The 19,190-nt window shown below is 54.7% G+C and overlaps 1 protein-coding gene across 1 annotated transcript; it reads left to right on the top strand.

Moving 5' to 3' along the window:
• Positions 1 to 1,480: 1,480 nt before the first annotated feature.
• Positions 1,481 to 18,772, top strand: ERBB3 (erb-b2 receptor tyrosine kinase 3). The gene is made up of 28 exons (XM_004589654.2): positions 1,481 to 1,927; positions 5,019 to 5,170; positions 6,400 to 6,586; positions 7,241 to 7,366; positions 7,998 to 8,063; positions 8,206 to 8,324; positions 8,433 to 8,574; positions 9,244 to 9,357; positions 9,447 to 9,567; positions 10,246 to 10,319; positions 10,431 to 10,521; positions 10,756 to 10,961; positions 11,143 to 11,275; positions 11,476 to 11,566; positions 11,772 to 11,926; positions 13,010 to 13,063; positions 13,433 to 13,568; positions 14,164 to 14,283; positions 14,390 to 14,488; positions 14,662 to 14,847; positions 14,994 to 15,149; positions 15,239 to 15,314; positions 15,492 to 15,638; positions 16,382 to 16,479; positions 16,571 to 16,759; positions 16,896 to 16,967; positions 17,151 to 17,451; positions 17,624 to 18,772. Exons 1-28 carry the CDS (start codon positions 1,846 to 1,848, stop codon positions 18,145 to 18,147), a joined length of 4,017 nt encoding a protein of 1,338 aa, XP_004589711.2. The 5' UTR covers positions 1,481 to 1,845; the 3' UTR covers positions 18,148 to 18,772.
• The last annotated feature ends 418 nt before the right edge of the window (positions 18,773 to 19,190 follow it).

Below are 19,190 nucleotides of genomic sequence, written 5' to 3' on the forward strand. Positions count from 1 at the left end.
CTGGGCGACCTCCAGCAGAGCAATCCTCTAAGCTGCTGCGTCAATTTTTTTCTTTTTCTTTCTTTTTTTTTTTTTTTTTAATTACAAAGTCAGATATCCTGAGAGGAGGAGAGATAGAGAGGAAGTGGAGCTGCCGGGATTAGAACCAGCGGCCATATGGGATCAAGGCGAGGACCTTAGCCACTAGGCCACGCTGCCAAGCCCTCTTTTTCTTTTTTTTTAAAGATTTATTTTTCATCTGAAAGGCAGAGTCTCAGAGAGAGACAAGACAGAGATCTCCGTCTGCTGGTTCATTCCCCAAATGGCAACATGAGACGGAATGGAGCTGATCTGAAACCAAGTGCTTTATTAGGGTCTCCCACGTGGGTGCAGGGTCCCAAGGACTTGGGCCAATCTTTACTGTTTTCTCAAGCCATTAGCAGGGAGCCGGATGGGAGGTGGGTCAGCCAGACCTCAAACTTGTGCCCATGAGGATGCCAACACTGCAGGCACAGGCTTAGTGTGCGACGCCACAGCCCACTCCAAGGGTTGAAGAATTTTCATCTTTGGGGGAGGAAGGCAAAAATTTTCTTCCATCAAGGGTCAACAGTTGTCGAGATCTTCGGGCTTGAAGCTCTGGAGAAAGGAGTCTGGGTAGCCCCCCGCAGCGCCGATGGATGGGATTTGAAACGCGCTGCAGGCATGCGGGGCTCCGCCGCTGCAGAGTTGGGCAGCAGGGGGCGCCGATGAGGGACCCGTCTCTGGGCAGCCACCCTAAAAGGCGGCAGGCCAGGATCCGGGAGCCCATGTGGGAGCCCCAGGGGTCTAGGCCACGTGTGGACGTGGCCTTCAGTGCCCCTGCCGCCTCCGGCCCGCGTGGGGCGGGCCTTGGATCGTGTGCCCACGCGGGTGCCTTCAAGGGAGCGACTGGAAGCGCGGCCGCCCGGACGGCGCGGCCACAGGCTCCGCCGCCCAAGGCCAGGCAGCTGTTCTCCCAGGCGGCCGTGAGGGGCAGCAGAGGGGACGGCGACAGGTGCAGGAGCCCCTCCCGCGGCAGGAGGGGCGAGGCGGGCTCCGGGGTCTGTTCCCAGGCTGGATATCACACACCCCCACCGCCCCCAGCTCCCAACCAAATCCCCGGGAGAGGCCCGGCCGGCGCCGGGACTGGAGGAGGAAGCGGCCGGAGACAGTGCGATTTCACGCAGCCTCTGGGGCTCAGGTTCCCGGACAGGGTGGCTACAAGGACGGGGTTTTTGAGTCCCCGGAAAACTGAGGTGACTTGAGTGTGAGGCAAACAGAACAACAACAACAACGCCCACCCTCCCACTCAAAAACACTGAGAGAAAACAAGTCACCCTCAGACAGAAAAAAAAACTCCCTCAAGTGACCCAACCGGCTTGGGGAGTTGAGTGATTTGGATAAATGGGCGAGGCCAACCCTGTGCTGAAGGGGGCCGGGCTGGAAGCGATTTCCCCACCCACAGTCATTACCTTTCCCCGAATTCGGGGGTCTCGGGAGTCTCGGCCTCGGTATAACCCAGCTCCCCAAGATAAAAAAAAATTAAAGCGGGAGCCCGCCTCTACCGGCTTCGAGGGGCTGCGGGCCGGGAGGCGCCCCGGGGCGCGCGGCTGGAGGGGGCGCGGCTGTGACTCAGCCAGCTCCCCAGCCTCCCTCCCCTCCCGCCCAGCCGCACTCCCCTCCCCTGCCATCCCGCCCAGGACTCGGGCTCCAGCACCCGCCGTAGTCTACAACCTCCGCCGCCGCCACCAGCTCGCTGGCGGCTCAGGTGGCCCCCGCTTCCATGTCCTAGTGCAGGGGGCCCCCGGGCCGGACTCGGCTGGGCTCCCTTCACTCTCGGCTGCAATCATGCGGGCCAGCTCGGCTCTGCAGGTGCTGGGCGTCCTTCTCAGTCTGGCCCGGGGCTCGGACGTGGGCAACTCGCAGGCAGGTAAGTTAAGCGGTCGCGGAGGGCACCAACACGGTCGGGACCTGGGAACACCCCTACCCTCAACCGACTGAGTGCACGGTCCCCAACAGGGTACACCTTGGCCGTGCGGGGCCGGGTTACTCCCCACCCCGGGAGAGAAGCCGCCCGGGTTCTCGGCGTGATTCTAAGACGGCATTCTTGGAGCCCCAGCCCCACTCCCCAGGGTGTCGCGACCCTCTACTTGGGCTCTCTTCTGTAGGAGTGGTGCCCACAGGGGAGCTCTCGCTGCTGAGGGGCGCAACTGGGAGCGAGGCAGGGGGCGGAGACCTCTGTTTTGCAGATGTATGGAGACCCACCTGGAAGTGGGGGTCCTGGCTGAAGGGGTTCAACTCCCGCCCCACCAGCCCGCCGAGGGTTTCAGTAATACCCCTCCAATGCCCTCTTCCCCCCCACCCCCCAGTTTCGTTGTTTTGCTGACAGGGTGGAGCTATGGTAAAGGGTTAGTGGGGGTTGTTGTTTTCAAGTGTTGGAAAAACAAGAGCGGCACCTCCTCTTCCGTGAGTGGGCCTGGCCTGGGGACGATGAAGATTAGCCAGAGGGCCAAGTCCAGGTGACTTGAGGGTGAGAGGCTGGGCGGAGCCTCCTGCCCGCCTTCCCTCTGCTTGAAGCTGGTTGGCTCCCGCCTGAGCCAGGTGGAGGCAAGTCCTGTTCGTTGAGCATCTACTTACTATACTATCCAGTAAGGGACTGCAGGGACAGGACCGTTTGGCCTCGCTTTCCGTCTGTGTCCTTATAATTTCTAACCCGAGGGCCAGGAGGACCCCTCTGCTACCCTCGGATCCTCTGGCACAACCTCTGCCCCTTGGCCTATTCTAGGCAGCTCTGCGATTCTATATGGAGTCGGACATCCGTCTTCTCCTGCACCCACTCCCTCCCCCTGACTTCTGAGCCCACCCCCCCTTTGCAGTCTCTCTGGGACACCAGGCCCCTGAGGGGTGCTGGCCTTTTGAGATTGGTGTTCTGTTGATGCCCTCCCCCTTCCCTGGACTCCAGCCTGGGATCTGGCACTACCAGGGCCTCTTGCCTGGGGTGGGAGAAGCCACCTGTGCTTCCCCCACAGTTGCTGGACCTAAATTTAGACTCTGAGATCTTGAGAAGTGAACACTCCCAGCTGGTGGAGGGGGTGGTCTGGGACTGCAGTGGGAGGGACCAGTCCAGGACTTTGTCCCCGGGTCCCATTCAGACCCCCGGAATCTTCCACTGGGAGCCCCAGAGCCTCAGATTGGGACAAGGCAGGAGGCAGGCATGGTTGGTCTCTGTATGCTTTATCGGGATCCTGCAGCCTCTGGGCATCCGGCCTTGTCCCAGGCCTTCTATAGCTCCTTTGTCCAGGCTCTGATGGGGGTGGGGGATGTCGAAGGGACCAGATTCTTGCTCTGTCCCACCCTCAGTGCTCAGCGCTACTGGAGGGCTGGTGACACTGCCCCTCCTCTGTACCACTGAGCGAACAGCAGACTTTTCCGATTCCCTTCTCCCAGCCCCGTTCCCCTCTCAGCTTCTCCCCTGAGGTGATATTTATGCTCCTTCCCTGCCCAAGCCCTTTGCCCCATCTATACTGTGTGGACTTTACCCTCAAGGGTGGCAGGGAGCTGGGGGACCTCCAGGCTGCAGACACAAAGTCTGCACAAACACTTAGGGGCAGGTGGGATAGATGGGGCACCTGAAGTACTTCCTGATAAGGAACTCAAGGCCGGAGTTCTGGGGCCAAGAGGGGAGTGGTAGGGGTGTGTGTGTGTGTGTGTGTGTGTGTGTGTGTGTGTGTGTGTTTATGGCATGTGCATGCGAACATGCACACCACTTCCCTGTGCTGAAACCTTCCCACCTGCCTTATCTGGGAGAAGAGTTGGTGCCTTCAGTTGGAAGAGGGGATGCCTCGCCAGAAAGGGGGTTGCCACAGGGCTGTTCCAGAAATGAGGCCCTTTTTAGGAGCTCCCTGCCTGTTTGCCCCGATTGTTGGTACTCGCCACTCCTTCCCTTGCTAGGGAATCACTGGGAAGGGGAGATCAGATGAGGGTGCACCTAGTCAGGGTTGGAACCTCCCCCACTGCTCCTACTTCTGTCTACTACTTAGCTGCCACTGCCTCCAGGGAAGGGTGGATACAACAGGTGGCATCTACCCCCGTTCCCCATCCCCCTTACACACAGACTTCCACTGAGCCAGAGGAAAGAGACAGGTAGGGCTTCTGGACTCTAGATTTCACAGAGCGATTGTCCTGCCTGTTTACTGTTTTCCCTCTGGGCTTCTTTGCAGTTGTTGGAAAACAATCTGGGGGCTGGCAAGTGATGCTGAGGGAGCTGGAGTGTGTTGGGGACAGGGGAAGGGGAGCCAGAGTTTAGCAAGAGGAGGAGGGCATGCAACCAGCTCCTTATCTTCCAGCTGGAGAGACAAAGCTTCCATTGACCCCCTCGGCCACCACTAGAGCTCCCTGCTCTGGTGAGGTCACTTGTCTGAGCCTAAGGTTTGAACGTGGAGGGGGCACACTGTTGCTGAGGACTGAGTGTCTGGGGACAGGGTGGGGCAGCCCCCTCCTCCAGGATAGAATTGCCTCATTGTGGGCTGCACTGTGGCCCCAGGCGCTGCCCCCACCCTCTGCCCCCATCCCACCCTCTGCAGACACAATAGGGGCTGTGTGCTCACCCCAAAGAGATATTTATTCCAGGACCCAGAGAGGCAGGATGGGGGTAGAGAAGTGAGTGCCCTGATGGGGTGGAGGGAAGATAATCAAAGTTGTGGTCCTCCCCTAACTTCTCCTTTCTGAGAAAGGGGGAAAATCCCTCACGTCTTCCTTCTTAATTAACCCCTTAGTACCCAAAGCAGAACCAGAGAGGCACTTTATTGGTACAAGGAAAGCTTTGCACATTCCCCTTCCGGGTGGCACAGGCATTCATTCTGAGAGGGGCTCTAGGGCTGTTAGGTACCTTCCCGTCTGTTCCTATTGGGGAGGGTCATTGGCAGGTGGCTGCCCTCTGAAAACTGGTGGGAGAGAGAGCAGATTTTGGGCTGAAAACTCAGATCCAGTCTGGTGCCACTTGTCACCTGTGCTCCCAACAGTGTGTACTGGGACTCTGAATGGACTGAGTGTGACCGGCGATGCTGAGAACCAATACCAGACACTGTACAAGCTCTACAACAAGTGCGAGGTGGTGATGGGGAACCTGGAGATAGTGCTCACCGGCCACAACTCTGATCTCTCCTTCCTGCAGGTGAGCGTGCCCTGCTCCTATCCTCCTGCACCAGGCTTCTTTGCTTCCTCAGCACCACCCCCTGCTGGACTTCAGTTCTCCTGGAACTCAGTAGTTGCAACGTTTTAAAAGCTGTGTGTGCATATATGTGGATAGTGTTAGAATCTGGAACTTCTGGCCCCAGATAGTGTTGCCAGGGATACACAGGGAGCAGGCTTGGGAATGGGGCAGGGCAGGTGGCAGCCAGTCACGGTGCAAGATAAGGAGGGACCAAAGTAGCTCTGAGGACCAAGAGGCACCTAGCGAGACAAGGAGTAAACTAAGCCAGGCCCCTGGTGGCGTGAGGAACTCTGAGATGCAAAGGGGAAGACATCTAACTGCCTTCATTTTGCAAAAGGGACATGGTAGTATAATACCATCTGCTTCCAAAATCAGAATTGGAGGAGGGCCCGGCGGCATGGCCTAGCGGCTAAAGTCCTCGCCTTGAACACACTGGGATCCCATATGGGCGCTGGTTCTAATCCCGGCAGCTCCACTTCCCGTCCAGCTCCATGTTTGTGGCCTGGGAAAGCAGTCGAGGACGGCCCAAAGCTTTGGGACCCTGCACCCGCGTGGGAGACCTGGAAGAGGTTCGTGGTTCCCGGCTTTGGATCGGCGCGCACCGGCCCGTTGTGGCTCACTTGGGGAGTGAACCATTGGATGGAAGATCTTCCTCTCTGTCTCTCCTCCTCTCTGTATATCCGGCTTTCCAATAATAATAAAATCTTTATAAAAAAAAAAAAGAATTGGAGGAAAAAAAAATCCAAAGGACTAAGAATTCCTTAAAAAAAAAAAGTTATGGATTCCTCAAGGCCTTTAGGGAGGAGATGAAAAAAAAAAATTTGGGAGAAGTTTATCTGTTGATTTGAAAGACAGTAACCGAGAGAAAGAAAAACAGAAAAATATCTTCCAGCTGCTGGTTCATTCCCCAAATGACCACAATAATCAGATCTACGCCAAGCTGAACCCAGGACCCAGGAACTCTACTCTCCCACTTGAGTAGCCAGAACCCAGATACTTGGGTCACCCTCCACTACCTTCCCAGGTACACTAGCAGGGAGCTAGGTTGAAAGCAGACAACCTGGAATTGGAACCAGCACCCTAATCCTGGCATCAGAGGCAGCTGCTTAGCCCGCTGCACCACAATGCCAGCCCAGGGATTGAGGCTTTGTGTCCTGTCATTCCTCTGATTGACACCATCTCCATCCCAGTGGATCCGAGAAGTGACAGGCTATGTCCTCGTGGCCATGAATGAGTTCTCTACGCTACCGTTGCCCAACCTTCGAGTGGTGCGTGGAACCCAGTTCTACGACGGGAAGTTTGCCATCTTCGTCATGTTGAACTACAACACCAACTCCAGCCATGCTCTGCGCCAGCTCCGCTTCACTCAGCTCACTGGTCAGTTCCTGAGAATTCCTCTGCCCTTGCCTCTTAGCCAGCTTGCTGCCAAGATTCCCCTACACGATGCCCCAAGACCTTCCACTCTCCACCCACAACCTTGACCTCTGTGGTCTCAAGGTCCACCACTCCTTAAACAGTTGAGGGCCCCCTGGGGGAACTTGGGGGCATTTGCTTTTGGGGGAGGGCCTTGCAGCATAGTGGACTAGAGTTGAAGCTGGGTTTGTCCCTCCTCCCCCAGGAATCTTGGCTTGCTCTCCCAGGCCCCATAGTATGACGTCAGTAGGGGTTAAATATCACCTAGCCCCAGTCAGTCAGGAAAACACGCACGTAGACCTTGGGAAAGGGGTGTTGAGTCAGAGTAGGGATGTTGTCTCTCTTCCTTTCCTTTCCCTTCCCCCACTGGCTAAACCGGATCTGGACAGGTGTCTGAGGAGGCGGGAGTTTTCTTTGGGCCCAACTCCTCCTCTTCTAAGGCTAGCTGTTCTGTAGCTGAGATTTAATTGGACAAATCTGTCTGCCCCTTGCTCAGGAATCGCAGGTGGCCTCAGGGATGAGTCGGGGGACGGGGAGAGTGGTGGGGGTGGGGTGTTGTTAGTGCAGAGGAGGATCTGCTATAGTTCCTAACCCACACCTGTCTCTTCCCCTCCTCAGAGATTCTGTCAGGGGGCGTTTATATCGAGAAGAATGATAAACTTTGTCACATGGACACAATTGACTGGAGGGACATCGTGAGGGACCCAGCTGCTGAGATAGCGGTGAAGGACAATGGCAGAAGCTGTAAGTGGCTGTGATTAATAAGCCTGTTCTCCCACCCCACTACCCCCAAACCAGAGCAACTCCTTCCCCATCAGCATTATGTCTCTGATCTGTACAGGCTTTACTGCACAGCAAACCCCTTGGCTTTTGGGGCCAAGGGCCAGCCACTAGGGACGGGGGTCAGTTCCCTGGATTCGCAGGCCAAATGGCTCAGGAAAGGAGCAAACACTCTCTGTCCAAAGCAGAGAAACTGGTTGGGTCGTCTGGACTGCGTGTCTGTTACTCTTTCCACTAGTACATACTCCCTACCTAGCCCCACAACAATCTTCTAGTGTCCATCCATTGTCATGCACATATTCAGTTTGCCAAGGAGGAACCAAGTTCCTGGGTTAGGACTGGGTCTGACTGGGGTTGGCACAGGCCCCAGTCCCTCCCCTCCAGCTGCCCAGTGGGTGGTGTGGAGGCGGGGCTCCACCCCTTGTTGACAGGTTCACTAGAGCCCAGCCCTGCTCTCCGAGGCCAGGGAGGGACACTGCCCAAGCTCTTTGTTGCCCAGCCCTAGGTGCCTGTGTGCTGACATCATACACTATTGACTCCAGCAAGCCCTGCTTGGCCCTGACGGCTCCTTCTGTCACCTTCTTTTCCCAATCAGGTCCTCCCTGCCATGAGGCCTGCAAGGGAAGATGCTGGGGTCCTGGACCTGAAGACTGCCAAACATGTGAGTTGGCACTTCCCTCCTATCCCAAGACCTTCATAGGCCTGCCTTCCTGAGCCTGGCTCTCCCTGAGGGCACGGGTGCACAACGGCCAGGGAGCTCAGTGCCCAGAGCCCTCAAAGCCTTGCTCTCTCTTCTTCCACAGTGACCAAGACCATCTGTGCCCCTCAATGTAATGGTCACTGCTTTGGGCCCGACCCTAACCAGTGCTGCCATGATGAGTGTGCTGGGGGCTGTTCAGGCCCTCAGGACACGGACTGCTTCGTATGTACCCACCCCCGCCCTGGGTTCTGCAGTGTGTGGGGGTGCTTTGGGGAAGAGCTGGGGGCATCCCTACATAACCCAGGTGTGAGGAATCTCCCGTGTACCCAGGCCTGCAGACACTTCAATGACAGTGGAGCCTGTGTGCCCCGGTGTCCACAACCATTGGTCTACAATAAGCTGACTTTCCAGCTGGAGTCCAACCCTCACACCAAGTATCAGTATGGAGGAGTTTGTGTAGTCAGCTGTCCCCGTAAGTGCCCGAGGGAAAGGAATAAGGTGGTGCACCCAGGGCTGTAGAAAATATGGGATCAAATTGACTGATTAAGAGGGAATCTGGAAGGCAGACTTGTAATTATCTGCTCATTCCCAGCGAGGGACCCTTATCGCCTGTCCCCCTAGCTGCTTCCCTGTGATGGCCAGTGATCTGTAGCAAGAACATGCAGAGACTTTGAAAGATTATGTATTTATTGGAGAGTCAGAGTTATGGAGAGTGGGACGGGGAGAGAGAGAGAGAGGCTTTGCATCCCATAGTTCACTTCCCAAATGGCTGTAGCGACTGGAACTGGCCCAGACTGAGTCCAATAGCCAGAACTCCATCTAGGTGTCCTGTGTGGGTGCCACACCCACTGTTCTCCTGCCTTGCTAGATGTATTAGCAGGGAGTTAGGTTAGGAGTGGAGGGGCCAGGACTTAAACCCCTGCTCAAATGGGAGTATTGGTGGGAAGCAGCTGGGCTTGCGGCATAATGGTTTCCTTACCAAGGGACCTTTGAATCCAAGGGGTGGTGTTTAGAGAGTCTAACAGATGAGATGGGGACACAGCCGGCGTAGAGCAGGGATGGGTGAGGGTCCAGGACAGGGACTTGGCTGCAAGTTGGCAGCGAACACCCTGGACTCTGACGGTGCCCTCCTCCTCCCTAGATAACTTTGTGGTGGATCAAACTTCCTGCGTCAGGGCCTGTCCTCCTGACAAGATGGAAGTGGACAAAAATGGGCTCAAGATATGCGAGCCTTGTGGGGGCCTGTGTCCCAAAGGTGAGTAGGTGAGGGTAAGGAATTGAGCGGGCTGTCCTTTCCCGCAAAGCTAAATGGGCCCCCGCACTGAGCTTCTTATGTATTTGCAGCCTGCGAGGGCACGGGCTCCGGCAGTCGTTTCCAGACTGTTGACTCGAGCAACATCGATGGATTTGTGAACTGCACCAAGATCCTGGGCAATCTGGATTTTCTCATCACCGGCCTCAATGGGTTAGAGGTTTTTTTCCTTTGCTTCCCATTCTCCTGCTGCATATCCATGGGCTGTTTTCAGTGCTCCTTTCCCAGCTACACTGGGAGGGAGCTGGATCACCAGCAGAGCTGCTGGGTCTTGAACCGATGCTTATGTCACAACTGCTACACACTGCTATTTCTCTCTGTCTCTCCTCCTCTCTGTATATCTGCCTTTCCAATAAAAACAAATAAATCTTTAAAAAAAAAAGAGAGAGAGGAAGAGGAAGATCTTCCGTCCAATGAGTCACTCCCCAAGTGAGCGCAACTGCCGATGCTGTGCCAATCCGAAGCCAGGAGCCAGGAAACTCCTCCGGGTCTCCCACATGGGTGCAGGGTCCAAAGCATTGGGCCGTCCTCAACTGCTTTCCCAGGCCACAAGCAGGGAGCTGGATGGGAAGTGAAGCTGCTGGGATTAGAACCGGCGCTCATATGGGATCCTGGCGCGTTCCAGGCGAGGACTTTAGCCGCTAGGCCACGCTGCCGGGCCCAAAAATAAATTAATCTTAAAAAAAATATATTCTGATCTCAACCATTTCTCTGAAGACCCAGTTTCCTCGTTGTAGAGAACATGTTTGGAGACTCAGGTCTGAGGCATTGAGGTCATTGCTGCTGGGCTGTCTCTACCTTGTTGATCGATTATTGCTATTCTTCCCCCAGAGATCCATGGCACAAGATCCCCGCACTGGACCCAGAGAAGCTCAATGTCTTCGGAACAGTTAGGGAGATCACGGGTGAGTGGGGAGGGGCAGTCCTGCCTGAGAGTAAGCTATAGCTCCCTGAGGCTCAAGGATCCGAAAAGGAAAGAGAGGCCTCCCCGCTCACACCGCCCTCCTGCCCCTCAGGCTACCTGAACATCCAGTCGTGGCCTCCGCACATGCACAACTTTAGTGTTTTCTCCAACCTGACGACCATTGGGGGCAGAAGCCTCTACAAGTGAGTAACGGAGGCCGGCATGGTGACACCCCTGAGTCATGAACTCTACATGAAATCTCACGTGCAGTAGGTCCCACGGGTCTGAGAGTTGGAGGGGGCAGAGACAGACGGAGCGCAGACCATTGCCTCTTAAGGGTTGGCCTGGTCCGGCACATGCTGCGGCCTGAAGACAGTCCCACGGCGACCTTCATTGACCCCTGACCATCTACACTCTTCTGTTCTCCTCTTTTCCAGCCGGGGCTTCTCATTATTGATCATGAAGAACTTGAACGTGACGTCTCTGGGTTTCCGATCTCTGAAGGAGATCAGTGCTGGGCGTATCTATATAAGTGCCAATCGTCAGCTGTGCTACCATCACTCTCTGAACTGGACCAGGCTGCTGCGGGGGCCAGCAGATGAGAGGCTTGACATTAAACACAACCGGCCGCGTAGAGAGTGTGGTAGGACAAGTCCCCCACCCCCCACTGGCGGGCAGGAGAGAGAGCTTGGGGCTCCTTGACTGTGGAATGGATCCAAAGAGAATGAGGGTGTTTGGAGTGGGAGCCGTAATAAGAAGATTTCCTGGAGAGAACTTGTGGGGAGTCCTCAGAACCCCTTCCTCATCCAGCCCTTCTTTTCCAGTGGCTGAGGGCAAAGTGTGTGACTCTCTGTGCTCTCCCGGGGGCTGCTGGGGTCCAGGCCCTGGTCAGTGTCTGTCCTGTCGAAACTACAGCCGAGGAGGTGCCTGCGTGACCCACTGCAACTTTCTGAATGGGTACAGTGAGGGGAGATGGCTGAGATGGGGTGGAGATGGGGAGGGGAGCTGGGCTGGAACAGCTCAAGCAGCCCTTGAGAGCCTTAAGGCAGCTCTGCGCATGTGTCTCAGTGGGCACCAGGAGAACCTGGAGATGGTCCTCCCAGGCAGTGAAGCTGAGGCTTTGGTAGTGACATTCCCCTCTCTGCCCCCAATGACAGGGAGCCTCGAGAGTTTGCCCACGAGGGTGAGTGCTTCTCCTGCCACCAGGAATGCCAGCTCATGGAGGGCGCTGCTACGTGCAATGGCTCAGTGAGTATCATAGCAGTGATGGGACTGGGAAGGGAGATAGGGTTAGGATAAGACTTGGAGTGTCCAAGGATTGATGTGACCAGATCTCCAGCAGGTGCAGGGAACCTGGATAACTCTCGGGTCTGTGTTTGAAGATGCTGACACCCGGGAGGTGTGGGAACGACCCCAGCTCCCCAATCTTCCTACCTTGTCCTTTTCCATCTAGGGCTCTGATGCTTGTGCCCAGTGTGCCCATTTCCGAGATGGGCCCCACTGTGTGAGCAGCTGTCCCAACGGAGTGCTAGGTGCCAAGGGCCCCATCTACAAGTATCCTGATGCTCACAATGAATGCCGGCCCTGCCACGAGAACTGCACGCAGGGGTCAGTGGAGAGATGATAGGCTGGGGTGGGGCGCAGAGTAAGGGTGGAGGAGCAGAAGCACAGGACTAGGATGAGGGGAGCAGGAAGACACTGATTCGTGAATCACTCCCAGTGCTGTGGAGAAGGATGGCAGGAAGGGGGACTCGGCAGCAGTGCAGAATGAAACTGCAGGGTTTTTTTTGTTGTTGTTGTTTTGTTTTTAAGTTTGTGTGCTTTTATTGGAAAGGCAGATTTATAGAGAAAAGAAAAAACACATAAAGTTCTTCATTTGCTGGCTCACTCCCAAAATGGTAGCAATGACCAGAGCTGAGCCTATCCAAAGCAAGGAGTCAGGAACTTCCTGTAGGTCTCCCGCGTGAGTGCAGGGTCCCAAGGCTTTGAGCCGTCTCTACTGCTTTCCTCCGCTGCCCTCCCAGGGCACAAGCAGGGAGTTGGAAGGGAAGTGGAGTAGCTGGGACATGAACTGGAGCCCATATGGACTCCTGGTACTTGGAGGTAGAGGATTAGCCAATTGAGTCATGCCAGACCCTGTATTTTTGTTTTTAAAAACACTTATTTACTTGAAGGCACAGAGAGGGAGAAAGAGATCTCCTGTCCTCCCCTGGTTCACTTCCCAAATGGACCAGGACAATTGGGCTCGGCCAGTCCAAAGACAGTAAAAGTTCCATCTGTGTCTTCCACATGGGTGGCAGGGGTCCAAGCACTCAGGTTATCTTCTGCCCTTGTAGGCACATTAGCAGGAAACTGGATCAGAAATGGAACAGCTGGGATTCAAATAGGCACTCTACTAGGGGATGCCGGGATTGTAGCTATGGCTTAACCCCCTGAACTATGACACTGGCCCTTAAACCACAGTTTGAAGATCTTGGAGGAACCTCAGCTCAGAGATGTTGTGCTTAAAGGGGCCCCAAAGTGCTGGTGACTTAGGAATGGAAGCCATGTCTTGGGATAGGGTTAGGTCCTCAGGGTGAAGTGCTATGGTAGGTTCAGCAACAAACTTATGTATGTAGAGATTGTTGGAATTGAATACTTGTCCCCAAGCTCCTACTGATGAATGTGATTTTTTTTTTTCCTTGTGTCTAGGTGTAAGGGACCAGAACTACAAGACTGTTTAGGCCAACCTCTGGTGCTGATCAGGTACGACAAGCCTGAAGAGTCTGGGAACTGGGGATATTTGAGAGAGCAGGTCAGAGAGGGATCACCTGTGGGAAGGGAGTGTTATTCATGCTGGCATTTTATGTGTGTGGTCCACTGCCTCCAGACTCAGAACACAGGAATCCAGGCTGTGGTCTTCCCCTCTTGCAAGCCTCCTGCTGCAGCTGGGTGGGGAGGGAGGTGCTGCGTGGAGAGAGGTTCGGATTTAGATTAACCCTTCAGAGCTCAGGGACATAGGTGAATACTAACTTTTCGCTCCACGTGTGTGCCAAACCTTTGCCACAGGTGTAGGGGTCATTTGTAAGAGCAGGGCTGACTCTAGGTAATGCTTGGCTTCTCCGTATCCCACAGCAAAACCCATCTGGCAATGGCTGTGACAGTAGGATTGGCAGCGGTCTTCCTGATCCTGGGGGGCACTTTTCTCTACTGGCGTGGGCGCCGAATTCAGAATAAAAGGGCTATGAGGCGCTACCTGGAACGTGGAGAGGTGAGTACTCAGCTTCATTTTGAGAGGCACCTTAGGCCATCTGTATAGCCAAGGATCAACATCATTGCTCTCCTCTTTCCCCAGAGATTTGATCCCTTCCTGCAGGGAGATGGTGTGGCCCAGCAGGGGGGGAAACATGCCTACCTGAGAAATGGGGGCATGAAGGCTAGTCCTGATTCTGCCAGTAATTTGGCCCAAGTGACTTGGGAGACGTTACCCTCCTTCTCTGTGCTTTGAACGCAACCACACTTGCAGAGCACTCCCCCTTCCAGAGTGACTGGATGAAGTGGGGCAGGCACATGGAAGTTCAGCAAAAAGCACAGGGCACTGTGTAAAGCAGCAGCTCTCCCAGCCCCTGCCCATCCCGCCATCAATGGGAAGACCCGTCCCCCATGACTCCTGATCTTACCAGCACAGCATCTTCAGTCCTTAGGATCTGTTAGTTCCCACCCCGCTCCTGGTGCTTCACAGAACTCAACATCCTTTCTCTTCCTGCCACCACCTTTGCTGCTCCTGGCAGCCATTATGGGGAGTAGGTTGTGGGCCAGGCAGGGGCCAGCCTGGCCTGAACGCCGCCTTCCCACCTGCTCCTCAGAGCATAGAGCCTCTGGATCCCAGTGAGAAGGCTAACAAAGTCTTGGCCAGAATCTTCAAAGAGACAGAGCTGAGGAAGCTCAAGGTGCTTGGTGCTGGCGTCTTTGGAACTGTGCACAAAGTGAGTGATCCCCAGGGAAAATATGGGGAGCTGGGGGATGGATGTGGGGTGAAGGACTGACCCAGGGAGGATGGTCCCAAGCTGATGCTCACCCTGAACTTCTCAGGGCGTATGGATCCCTGAGGGTGAGTCCATCAAGATTCCAGTCTGCATTAAAGTCATCGAGGACAAGAGTGGACGGCAAAGTTTTCAAGCTGTGACAGATGTAAGCAAAGGAGAGGGACCCTGTACACCTGTCAGAGAGGGGTCAGAAGTAGACATAATCATGCAGATGTGCAGTCCTCTGTTGGCAGATGTTGGGGGAAGGCCTGTTTGGGGTGTGCACTGCGCATGTGTGAACTCGTCTGTTTCCTGGATAACACCTCTTGTGTCTTGTAGCACATGCTGGCCATCGGCAGCCTGGACCATGCCCACATCGTCCGGCTGCTAGGATTGTGCCCGGGGTCATCTCTGCAGCTTGTCACTCAGTACTTGCCTCTGGGCTCCCTACTGGATCACGTGAGGCAGCAGAGGGAGTCGCTGGGCCCACAGCTGCTGCTCAATTGGGGAGTGCAGATTGCCAAGGTGAGAGGATTCTGGAGGGAGCCTGGGCCAGGGAGGGAGGGAATGGCAGAGCAGTTTGAAATACTGACAGGTCCTTTCAGGGCTTGGGGGCTTGCAGGTGGTGGCAATAAGTCCTCCAACCCTGAAGAGTCTTCCTGCCCCTGCAGGGCATGTACTATCTTGAGGAACATGGGATGGTGCATAGAAACCTGGCTGCCCGCAATGTGCTACTCAAGTCACCCAGTCAGGTTCAGGTGGCAGATTTCGGGGTGGCAGACCTGCTGCCCCCAGATGACAAGCAACTTCTCCACAGTGAAGCCAAGGTGAGGGGCGCGAGGATGGTGTGGACATAGCCTGGGAAGAGGAGCTCATCCTGCATACTGACTGTTACACCTTTGTCTTTACTCCACAGACACCAATTAAGTGGATGGCTCTTGAGAGCATCCACTTTGGGAAATACACACACCAGAGTGATGTCTGGAGCTATGGTCAGTGCTTCTAAGTGCCTTCCTGCCGTACCTGTCCCAAATTCCGCTACAGCCTGTGGCGACAACACCCATCCACAACCTCCCCCCCTCCCCGCCACAAGCCTTTCAGATGCTGTGTCTCATCAACTCGCACCTTCCCTTTTACCCTACCACCCATGGATAATGTTTTCCTACCAGGTGTAACTGTTTGGGAGCTGATGACATTTGGTGCAGAGCCCTATGCAGGGCTGCGGTTAGCGGAAGTACCAGACCTGCTGGAGAAGGGGGAACGGTTGGCACAGCCCCAGATCTGCACCATTGATGTCTACATGGTCATGGTCAAGTGTGAGTTATCTACTGGCTCTGGCCATTTTTTTCCCCAAGGACGTATTTATTTACTTGAAAGGTAGAAGCAGGACAATGTGTGATAGCTAAATCCTTATCTTGTAGGATCCCATTTGGGTGTTTGTGTCCCAGCTGCTCCACTTCCTTTCTAGCTCCTGCTTATGGCCTGGGAAAGCAGTAGAGGATGGCCTTGGGAGCCTGCATCCACATGGGAAACCTGAAAGAAGTTCCTGGCTCCTGGCTTTGGATTGGCTCAGCTTTGGCTGTTGTGGCCATTTGGGGAGTGAACAAGCGAATAGAAGATCTGTCTCTCCTTCTCTCCATAAATCTGATCTGCCTTTCTAATAAAAACAAATCTAAATCTTTACAAAGGTAGTGAGACAGATCTTCTGCCTGTTGATTCATTCCTCAAATGGCTGCTATTGCCATAGCTGGCCTAGGATGTAAGGAGGATCCAAGAACTCCATCCAAGTCTCCTAGATGGGTGACTGGAATTTAAGGCCTTGAGCCATTATCCACCACTTCCCGGGTGCATTGGCAGGTAACTGGATAAAAAGCAAAGTACTTGAAACTTGAACCAGCACTTAGACATGGGGTGTGGATATGCCAAGCTAGAGGCTTAAACTACTGGACCCAGTCCCCCCCACTCCCTTATTCCCCTACCATTTTTTTAGCTCCCTTTCCTCCCTTTTCTTATGGCTCCATTTCTTCTTATGGTTTTTACTTCCTGCATCTTATCCCAGGTTGGATGATTGATGAGAATATTCGTCCCACCTTTAAAGAACTGGCCAATGAGTTCACCAGGATGGCCCGAGACCCACCACGGTATCTGGTGATAAAGGTGAGTAGGGACCAGGAGATGCCAAAGACGTGGCTAACAAAAAGGATGGGCTGGAACCAGAGCCCACCTTCACAACCATCTGTCCCCACAGAGGGAGAGCGGGCCTGGACTAGCCCAAGGGGCAGAGCCCTCCACTCTGACAGACAAGGAACTGGAGGAAGTGGAGCTGGAGCCAGAATTGGACCTGGACCTGGACTTGGAGGCCGAAGACGACAGCCTAGCAACCACTCTAGGCTCTGCTCTCAACCTGCCATCTGGAACACTCCCTCGACCCCGTGGGGTAAGATGCTTCCTCATTACTTGAGACCCTCCACTGGGTCCTCAGCAAACCCCAGACACCCAGATTAATGACTCACAGACCCCATAGGAAGGGCAGGGTTCTCCCTTTGTCTGAACTTCTTACTTTCTTCTCCCAGAGCCAGAGCCTCTTGAGTCCATCATCTGGATACATGCCCATGAACCAGAGTAATCTCGGAGAGGCCTGCCAGGTGAGGTCTGCTGGTCCTGGGTAGCAGTGGATCTGGAACCAGATCGGCAAGGGGTAGAACAGGAAACATGAGAGACTTCTGAGGTTTAATCAATGTCCTGCCAAAAAGGCAGGTACTGAGTGACCTTCCTAACAAAGTGTCTCTCCTTGTCTCCGTAAATGCCATTGTCTCTTTTCTCCATAGGAGTCTGCAGGCTGTGGTGCTAGTGACCGGTGCCCCCGTCCAGTTTCTCTGCACCCACTGCCACGGACTCGCCTGATCTCAGAATCTTCGGACGGTCACGTGACAGGCTCTGAGGCCGAGTTCCCGGAGAAGGGGTCGATGTGTCGGAGCCGGAGCCGGAGCCGCAGCCCCCGGCCCCGGGGAGACAGTGCCTACCATTCCCAGCGCCACAGCCTGCTCACGCCTGTCACACCTGTGGCCCCACCGGGACTAGAGGAAGAGGATGTCAATGGTTATGTCATGCCAGATACACACCCCAAAGGTGCCTGGCTCCTACAGCTTTTCTCCCATCTACCTCTTATTCCTCCAGGCTCCTCTTTGTCTTCTCTAATCACATCCCTCCCATTGATTTTTTTTTCTAACTTCTCCCTCCGCCCCACCTATTACTGTGAAGTCCTCCACCCACTTATCCATCCTCTCTTCTCAACTCCTAGGTCCGCCTTCTTCCCGGGAAGGTACTCTTTCTTCAGTGGGTCTCAGTTCTGTCCTGGGTACTGAAGAGGAAGATGAAGATGAGGAGTATGAATACATGAATCGGCGGCGAAGGCCCAGCTCATCCCGTCCTCCTCGGCCCAGTTCCCTTGAGGAGCTGGGCTATGAGTACATGGACGTGGGTTCAGACCTTAGTGCCTCTCTGGGCAGCACACAGAGCTGTCCGCTCAACCCTGTGCCCATTGTGCCCGCTGCTGGCACGACTCCGGATGAGGACTACGAGTATATGAATCGACGACGTGGAGGTGGGCCAGGGGGGGATTATGCAGCTATGGAGGCCTGCCCAGCAGCTGAGCAAGGGTACGAAGAGATGAGAGCTTTCCAGGGACCTGGTCAGCAGGCCCCCCACGTCCGTTATGCCCGCCTGAAAACACTCCGAAGTCTAGAGGCCACCGACTCCGCCTTTGATAACCCTGATTACTGGCATAGCAGGCTCTTCCCCAAAGCCAATGCCCAGAGAACCTAGCCTCTTCTCCCTCGAGGCTCTCAGGAAGCATGTGATGGCAGCTAGTGCCTCCAGAGGGTACCCTTCTTCTCCTTACCCCTTCTCCCCACTCCCCAAAATGTGTCAGCCCCATTTCTGTAGTCCTAGACAATTCCAGCCAACCTTTGGAGGCTCTGAAACCCCTTTGACACAACATTCATGTGGTATGTAGCCAGCCGTGCACTTTCTTTCCATTCCCGACCCCAGGAGAAGAGGTTTGCCTCCTTGGTGTGCTATTCCCAATCCCCTTCCTCAGGACTCTCTGCAGATATGAAGGAGCATTCCCCACAGCCCCTCCGCTCAGGCCCTGGCCTGCTAGGATGAGACCCATTTGTGCGCCTTTGTCCCAGAGTGGACCACAGGAGAGGGGACAGATGTGGCAGAAGGAAATAAGACCTGCGTGTTCCTAATCCTCAGAAAAGCCAAGAAACCCACTGTTCTGTAAAGAATGGAGTACCTGCTGATTCCTGGGGACTGTTGACTATGAGCCAGACATCTGACTGAACTTTACCTCCATGATTTCCCTTCATCTTTTCTGCTCCTTACAGTTGTGAGGCACAGGGACCCCGTATTACACATGCGAGTAGCCCCTATCCCCGCCCTGCCCATCCTGAGAATAATGTTCCAGGATGCCCAGGACAGCCTGGAACCACAGATAGTACCAAACACCAGCATGTCCTCACCATGCACCATGACCATAACTTTTGCAGTCTGTGGTGTGCAACAACAAAACTAGCCCAAATTCTCTTTTTCTACAATTTCATGTTACAAAAAGCATCGCTCACAAAGGAGATCTGGCAACTTGAGCCTACAGCTTGAAAACTTTCACCTTTTCACTTAAAGGAAGCACTTTTCTTGGGCGAACGTGAATTGCCAGCATTGCAGCTCTTGCACTTTGGGGCCATTAAATCAGTGAGGGTTGTGGGAATACAGCCACTGCTCAATACCATGACAAGAGATCTGCTGAGCAGCTTCCCGAGCAACAACAGGCTAGGGATCCTGAAAGGCACTGACCCACAAGACAA

This window comes from Ochotona princeps, chromosome 15, assembly GCF_030435755.1.
Source record: "Ochotona princeps isolate mOchPri1 chromosome 15, mOchPri1.hap1, whole genome shotgun sequence".
Lineage (NCBI taxonomy): Eukaryota > Metazoa > Chordata > Mammalia > Lagomorpha > Ochotonidae > Ochotona > Ochotona princeps.

What these genes read in the sequence shown, in the direction of transcription:
- ERBB3 (XM_004589654.2), top strand. Translation starts at nt 1,846, where the DNA reads ATGCGGGCCAGCTCGGCTCTGCAGGTGCTGGGCGTCCTTCTCAGTCTG. An exon ending in CACTGCAACTTTCTGAATGG is followed by an intron (nt 11,276 to 11,475) that starts GTACAGTGAGGG and finishes CCCCAATGACAG; the next exon opens with GGAGCCTCGAGAGTTTGCCC. An exon ending in CAACCTCTGGTGCTGATCAG is followed by an intron (nt 13,064 to 13,432) that starts GTACGACAAGCC and finishes CGTATCCCACAG; the next exon opens with CAAAACCCATCTGGCAATGG.